The sequence below is a fragment of the Rosa rugosa genome, chromosome 5 (genome assembly GCF_958449725.1).
Source record: "Rosa rugosa chromosome 5, drRosRugo1.1, whole genome shotgun sequence".
Classification (NCBI taxonomy): domain Eukaryota; kingdom Viridiplantae; phylum Streptophyta; class Magnoliopsida; order Rosales; family Rosaceae; genus Rosa; species Rosa rugosa.
This window is the reverse complement of record NC_084824.1, coordinates 41582553-41591038: the sequence shown is the minus strand read 5'-3', so window position 1 is coordinate 41591038 and position 8486 is coordinate 41582553. Positions and strand designations below refer to the sequence as shown.

Here is an 8486-nt window from a genome sequence, read left to right as displayed (position 1 = left end):
CTTCTATATGACGTATCGATCCGTTTTGGAATTTGTAAAGAATTACAATAACTTGCAAAAGTTCTTGTTTTGAGTTAGTCATGATCATCGGTCATCTTTTTATATTACTTCAGAAAATTTAAGAATTGTTGTTTCTTCTTCAATATCGAGCCAAAAAGAGAATAAAAAATTTAGTCAATGCCTAACTTCTAGAGTTCTAGTGTGTAAGTGACAGATAATGATCCACCAACATTGCTCATCCAGCAAACCAAGGTTTGGAAATGTCGTATTTACATGCACCAATGTAATGCCTCAAAACAGTGTCTAATCAATTGTTCATTTATTAAATTGACAACTTAATTAGAATTTCAATAATGAACAACGCGTAGATTTTTCCAAACATGCACGCAATTTGAAGTATTAGTCCTATTTGAGCTTTAAACCATGGAAAAGCCAATGTGGCTGCTTTCTTTCCTGGTCAACTGTTGCACTGGAGCTGCTCATGGGAGTTGTGGGATCACTGCAATCTCCTCTATCTGATTTGAACGAGGCAGGTGAGTCGAGTACCTTTTCTTTATTGATCACCAGCTCCGAACACCCTAAATGAGGCCGCAGGTGAGGTTTGGATCTTTTCTTGCTCTTGCTGCTTCCAATGCTTAATGTAAGCTCCACTTCCTCACTATCTTCGTCATAGACATCCATGCTCCTCATATTGTTACTTTTGATCAATGCCATGCTAGAACTTGGCCCTGTCTGGTCTTGATCAATAGTACTAACTCCTGTCGAGATGTCTTCCTCGGCAGCTGGCCTTTCGAGATCAAAACCTCTTGAAATTCTCATGGTATACTCTCCTGAGCAACTTCCACTGCGCTCTCTAGAGTTTGGATCATCTCTCAACCTATGAACATGGAAATTATATCCGGAAGATGCAGTTTGAGCTGTCAAATGCTGCTGGTTAAACAACTGAGACTGGTGAATGTGAATGTGATCTGCACTACTAGTCATGGGACCCCAAATTTTGTTTTGTTTTATCTCTTGGTTCAGTTCATCCATTAGCATCTTTTGTACACTGTACAGCCGGTGGAGCTCACATATCTGCAATATTTGGTTTCATTTCTGTCATCACTTTGAAACTACGGAAATTCATCAAATACAACAGCAATCTGATTCGATAAGCAACAAGACTTGGTATCTAAATTAGCAAAACGGTGTATATATGAACTGTGTGTTGGAGTAATATGACAGATTTGGTTATCCAGAAGGAAATTGTAAGTTTCTCTTAAAGTCTCCAACCGTGATCACTTGATCAAAACGGTTTGTTGAGAAGTTGATGAGGTATTTTCAATAAAGAAATAACACTTAAATCTGCAAACTACTTCCAAAGCTAGCTAGGTAGACATTATTTACATAAGAGTGGAGTAAACAAGCATTAGATCGAGAGTTTTATCATACCTGGTGCCTAAAGGTGTCTTCATGCATCTGCATTGTCTTTCTGATGGTATCCATGTTATGCTTATCAAGCATTCTGTCCATTGAGTTGCGAAGATTGTCCTCGAATCTAGTCTTTTGATACTTTTCCTTCAGCCCACTTTTCTGAAAATAGTCCCAGTCATCCACTCTATGAACAGCTAAGCTGTTGCTACCTTGTGAGGCTCCTCCTAATATATTGATGGAGTATTCAATTTTGGTTCCCATGCCTGAAGGAGTAATACGCCAGTCAAAAACTGTTGATAACTACAGGAGAAACATATATATTTTTGACAATCTAAAAAACACACAAAATTTTGTTGCTCTACAATGATTAAATCAGGTACATGTCAATAATATCATGTAAGAAATCAAAGAGGAAATAGAAAGAACTATTATTTAGTGGAGTGGTTGTGCTATATAAAACCACTAATTGATTGTGGAGACACAGTCAAGTTGGACCCAAGTCTACCAGTCCTACTACATCTAGGAACAATTGAATTATCTTCAACCCCAATTGCAAGAGAACAGTCTTTGATTCACTGACACTTGGATTCATATACCACATTTGTGCTCCATGACACTGCTGGTTCCCTATTTGGTGTACAATTGCAGGTAGCATATTTAGAATGGGACTAGTTTCCCCACATGAAAAGAATATGTCAAAACAGGCATAATCAAGGTTTGGAATGAAGGATATCAAAGGAGAGAAGAAACGGCTCAGAATTGAATCCGGAGCTCTGAAAGTGTAACCGGATAACAAAGTTAGAAGACAAAGAAAATGGTATGTGGGCAATAGTGAGACCAAATATGGAATGTGAGTGGCTGGTCTAGTTTTTCTTGGTACATTTCTGCTTTTAACAATCCTCAAAGCTAAATCTAAATGATGAATTCAGAAAAACAGACCGAAGAATTCAGAAAAACAGACCGATTGATCATGCTCACAAGTTGCAACTTAAGTGAAATCAATTAGATACATGCATGAAAATATATATAGGTGAACTCTGAAACCCAGAAAGAAATAAAATTTGTGTCTAATATATGCAGTTCAGAATACATGAACAATAACTAGTACAGCCTATAAGAGCTTTTGCACTGTTGATTATCCAAATAAATAGAAAAAGCTTCTCACCCTATTAATGCTATGGGATATTGTATGTCCATAAATACAAACAAACAAATAGATCAGCTGCAACTTCACACCATCATGATTGGCCCGAATTAGAATCATCACTTCCCAGAAGATAAGAAGTACCAGAAATGGCTAAAAGAACAAAAAGAAAGCAAGAACATAGCACCAAACTTAAAACTTCTGTTGTAGTTCTTACCTGAAATAGAAAGAGGTCAGGTAGTGACTCTCTGCTATGAGGCTCATTGAGACCTTTCCTTGTTCAACTTCATGCCAATTATACTTCTATCATCCATAAGCAATAATAACCACTGAGAAACTAAAACTCAATATCCAAACTGCAGATATTCTCTTATGATGATGATGATGACGACAACGATGATGATGATGAGCAGTACTAGCCAACATGAGTACTAGTCATTCTTCCTTTACGCGTGGATTCGACGGAGAAATCGAAAGGAGTGCAGCTAGCAAAGCTCTGGAGTCTGGAGTGCAGTACGTGGTGAATTGGGATACAGAAGATTCCTGGACACCTCTACACCAGCAAATCTCTTGAAAGAGGCCAATTAATCCATTCCAGGCTAAGCCTCCTCAGTACTACTTTAATTAGGAAACAAAGCAACAACCAAACCCTCATTAACTTAAAAAAATCAAAATCATGTTCATGGTCATGTTAATAACTCAGGCTTGCCAGGCTGTGAAGTTAGCAGGCATGGAAAAAAAGTAGAGTATACCAATGTCTTGGTGTGTTCAATATTATTCATATATATCACTTAGAGAGAGAGAGAGAGAGAGAGAGAGAGAGAGAGAGAGAGTTTAAATATACTTCATTCATAGTATGGCACTATTATTTTATACACAGAAGATTGTTTCAGCATTCATCTAACCCAAAATTGATTGGTAAACGGTAATCCGCTTTCACATCATGTTAAAATTAGGCCGAACTTGAAATTTAATGATTTTATGTAGTGGATCCATATTGAAGTAAGACTAAGAGGCACATAATGGTTATTAATAATATCTCCCGTTTATTCGTTGGACGCATAACTTTACAAAAACATAAAATGTGAAGTTGTTTCATGACATGACTTGGGAAAAGTTCCACTAGAGACAGTTGCCTAGGCTCATCGCCCGGAATCCACCTCCGATTGTGAGTGTGTGGGAAAGTCTCCGACGTTGGATACTATATTCAAAACAGTATTTTGCAGAATTGTACTTGTATGTTGGTGATGGACCATAACATGGGGGGAAGATCAAATATTGATGGGGGCCACAGAGCCATGTATATAATAAAACCAGACTTGATGACAATCCATGGCCAAAGGTAGGCCAGTGATTGTGAACAAGATATTCCAGACAAAGTCTTACAGAACATCATCAAGATTTGCATGAAAATACATGGAAAGCTAGCTGGTGCCTCTTGCCCAGAACCAATCTTAAAATAAAATCTTTTAGAAATTCAACCCTATATTTGATAATACAAAAATCTCCGTACTGTAAGCAACCATATCTAGTCCAGGGTTGCAATTAAGATTTTCTTCTAGTACAAAGTTTATGAGTGCGGCCGGGGGTTCCATAATTATTAGGTTTATAAATTATGCATGTTTAGGAGAGTCATGATCATGTTGGATTAAGGTTGGATCTGAATTATGCAGTGAATATGGGACCATAAACTTGATTACACTAGCAACCCATACAGCTCTAAATTCATTTTTTAACCATAAGCTTGATTAAACTAGCAACCCAGCCATATAGCTCCAAATTCATTTTTTGAGGTCTCTATCTAGTATCTACACAGGAAATGATAGAGAAAAGAATCTAACTTATGGACTTAACCAAATCCAGGAAGTAAGTTGAGCACTATTTCATGCACAATTGTCACAATAATGAAAAATAATCAACCATCAAGTCTCGTTCATTCTTTAAAAGGTAAGAATAGATAGCATGGGGAACAAAGAAATCAATGTTTGAATTGAGAGTGGTAAAAAAATAATTTATTAAACAGAAACCAATAGTGGTTGAGATTAGAGATTAGAGATTAGAGATGAGAGGAAAGGGAAACTTAGGCAGAAATCACTTTCAGCAAAAAGCTGAAGGGGCCAAAATGTAGCTGTCCCATGCCAAAGCAATAAGCAATTAATTAATCACAATTGAAAATCCAAATTTAAAGGCAGCTTCAGCTATAATTTCTGATCTGGGGATATCACAACCACATGCCCCAGGCCCTGAGAATCCTCTCGATCAGGATCACTATATTATAACTCATTATACATATCTATCTATCTCTAGCTCTATGACATAAATCAGATTCACATATTATGTGGATGTGGATGTGGATGTGGATGTGTCTTCTTGTCTCGTACTTGTTTATTGGCTTCTAAATATCCTAAGGTAACATGGGCTTTGGTCATCATCTTCTGCATTTTCTGAACCCCCCATTATTGCACACCAACTCATAATTCATGCACTTCCACACGAATGAATATCGCTCAAGTACCTACCTCAGCTATGTTCTAGGAACTTTCCCCCCAGAAACGATTCTATTAAGTGATGGATTCGGAAAATTTCTCCATTACATGTCTTTATTTTCGATCAGACATCATTATGCATGCATTTTATCGAGCATCTTGCTTCATCGCGATCTCTATCTTGTAGAAACAAAAAAGCAATAAAGAACATGCTGCTAGCTAGTCATTAATCACTACCATGTTGCCTTCAATTAGATTTCCACATAGTGCATATATATAAGCAATTGAAGTACTGAAGCTGTTGGGGTTAACTCAAGTTGTGATCAAGTGTAAGAAAGTGGGTTAAGTAAAAAGTTTAATTATACAACTTTTACGTTAAAATTAGGGGCCGTGACCACTTACCCAATTTCAGCAGAAAAATTGCTCACTTACTCCACTAAGAGTTTTTTAACCTCATTTACCCAGTCTAACATCTACTGACAATTTTACCCTCATTAATCAAATTGAAACTCATCCGGACTCTCTCTCCTCTCATACTCTCTCTCTCTCTCTCTCTCTCTCTCTCTCTCTCTCTCTCTCTCTCTCTCTCTCTCTCTCTCTCTCTCTCTCTCTCCCCCCCCGGCTAGCCTCCATCCCCGTCGCTACTGGCTCTACCGCCATCGCCGTGGAGCAAGAAGGAATGGGTCCTCCCGGAAATTGACGAAAACGACAACGTCAGCGCCTCCTGGAGATTGAACTCGCTCCTCCGCCGCCTTCTCCACAGCCGGCAAACGCTGTCACTGCCAGGTCATGGCCGGGGACGAGTTTATTCTGATCAACGATGGATTCAGCGGCCTTGATCTTCCTTTGGCTTTGAGGCTTGAGAAGGAGAAGACGGAGGAGATGTTGAGGACGACGAGGAGATCCGGGACAGGTAGTCGTGCTCGTGCCTCGAGGACGAAAGCGAGAGGCGCGAGGAGATGGAGACAGACTCGCAATCACAGAGGCAAGCTGAGCGAGGCGTCGGAGGATGACGACGACACCGATTTCAAGCTTCTGTGAAGGAAGTGCTTCAGAGTTAGGCGCCGCGTTTGCTGAGGTGCTGGATGACGTTGTTTTCTGACCACTCTCGGCCTTCGCGCCACCATTACGGTGGTCTGTAGCCCGGTTTCAATTTTTTTTTTGGACTGAGTCTCAACTCCTAATTACATTCTCCACTGCCAGTCTTGGAGGATGGCGTGCTCAAGTCGGCTGAAGTTATACATGTCAGGAAGGAAAGAAGAAAGAAAAATGAAAAAAAAAGGTTTTATTGAGGAGTTATACATGTCTATTGTGGGTCAATAATACGATTATTAGGGGTCAATAATATGGTTATTGGGGCAATAATAAGATTATTACGAGGCAATAATAAGATTATTTATTTGGATAAACCTACAAAAACTTTCAAAATTATAAACATCTTCATTTTTTATTAATTGTTGATCCCTAATAAACTTGTTACTGGGGGCAATAATATGTTAATTGGGAGGCAATAATATGATTACTGAGCATTATTAGAGGCAATAAAATCAGACGTCGGAATCCGGTCACTAGTCCGGTAGCCGGATTCGGGATTCTGGTGAACGGTCGCCGGATTCCCATCATCGGAGTCGGCGGCCGGCCACTGGTCACCGGAGTCTGGCAAGGTGGAGGATGACTTCTCCCTCTAAGTGAGAAAGAAGGAGAGGGCAAAAAAGTCCCAAAAATCAATAAAAAAAAATTAATTGGGTATTAGGGAAATAATCTCTTAGAGTGTTTTGGATAAACGGGGTTAAAAAACTGTTAGTGGAGCAAGTGGACAATTTTTAAGCTGAAATTAGGTAAATGATCATTTCCCCTTAAAATTAGGGTGAACATAGAAATTTCCCTACAGTTGTCGTGTATATTATGTCAACTCCACCTCGAAATGATGATAATGTACGTATGTGTCATTGATGTGTCTTAGTTGAACTCTTAACTTTCAAGGGGGGGGGGGGGGGGGGGGGTCTATATTCCAATATTTTTCATAGCACAACCACCATGGTGCATACAAATGGGGAATTTCATCTCAAAAAGACTTGATGCAACTTAAGAAGATAACTCAAAACATCAATATGGGATGGAAATGATCCACACGTACAATGTGTAACACATGCCCACGATGACCACAATATGTGGTAAGAGAATATTATCTTTTGAAAAATGACATCAAACTTGATGGATTATCTAATTCTTGGGAGATAGTGCTATGTATGAAGTACTACCTACCTAGCTACCAAGAAAATAATCAAGTTTTTATAATTGCTCATCTTGTTACAAAATGCTTTCTGTACCATTTGTACCTACTATTTGATCTGTAACGCAATGCCTGAGAGATTTCTCGATCTCTGCTTGGTCCCTAGTCCTACGAAGCCATCTTAATCAATCAATAAAATAACTTCATACATAATCAACATACTAAAATATACATAATGAGGAATAATTGACCTATTAATCAACTTAATTGGGACGGCTACATCTACATGCATATGGGCGGTTTTGGGTTGGCCACGTGAAACCATCCACAAATACGAGAGAGAGAGAGAGAGAGAGTTGTATATTTGTATGTATTTCCATTTTTCTTGGAGATTAGGATGCTGTCATTTCTTAACTTAACCTATGTATGTGTGAACTGTGAAGTGTATGAGATTTGATTTGTTATGGAAGTTGACGAAGTAATGAGAATCTAGTCTCTGTCGATGGCATCAACTTCATGTGTGTGTGTGTGTATAACGCCCATTATATATCTATATATAACGCCCATTAATATATAGATAATGTGACAGTATGCCAAACATGGTGGCTTCATTGGTTTTATTCACATATATATGCTAACAGAGTAAACAAGAAAAGAAGATCGAATCCAATTAGCGTGATTGACTTGCAAATGTCATGTCATAGGTTTTTGTCTGTCCAGGTCATCAACTCTGAAGGAAATGAACTCAAACCGGCCGGCCTACTATGAGTTTTCCGGTTACGTGGCCAGATCGATTCTTGCACTCGCTAGTTCCCGGCCATGATCTCCACTTTGGCATAATTCAAACCATCTTCAGTTATCATCTTATAGTCTGAAATTCTGAATTCATTAGCTGCACCTTGATATTCAAATTGATCGCAAGAGACATGAAGCTCGAGCAGTGCCTAGCTAGACTTTGATACCATTTGTTATGCGTGAGTGTCAACAATTTTCAATTCATATATTCAACATTCTCCTCATTTTAGCTACCGGGAAAAAACGTGTATCAGGTTCTGCAAAGAGGCGTCAACATTAATATCAGGCTCTTTACTTTTTTCATGTCAAACTAACAACGCTCTGATCTAAGTCACTCACTTTAATAGAAGCTAATGATAGGAGCATAATTATGTGATATTAATAGCGTTAATCTCTATACTTTCTTTGTTAGTTT

The 8486-nt window shown here is 38.6% G+C and overlaps 1 protein-coding gene across 1 annotated transcript; it reads right to left on the bottom strand.

The window, feature by feature from the left end:
- Positions 1 to 200: 200 nt before the first annotated feature.
- Positions 201 to 3356, bottom strand: LOC133713037 (uncharacterized). The gene is made up of 3 exons (XM_062139163.1): positions 2775 to 3356; positions 1432 to 1676; positions 201 to 1074 (listed from the first exon to the last, which is right to left on the bottom strand). Exons 2-3 carry the CDS (start codon positions 1672 to 1674, stop codon positions 406 to 408), a joined length of 912 nt encoding a protein of 303 aa, XP_061995147.1. The 5' UTR covers positions 1675 to 1676; positions 2775 to 3356; the 3' UTR covers positions 201 to 405.
- Positions 3357 to 8486: the final 5130 nt, after the last annotated feature.

Excerpts from the sequence above, each read along its gene's own strand:
- LOC133713037 (XM_062139163.1), bottom strand. The coding sequence starts at position 1,674 with ATGGGAACCAAAATTGAATACTCCATCAATATATTAGGAGGAGCCTCA. Across the intron at positions 1,075-1,431 it reads AAGACACCTTTAGGCACCAG|ATATGTGAGCTCCACCGGCT; the intron begins GTATGATAAAAC and ends CAAATATTGCAG.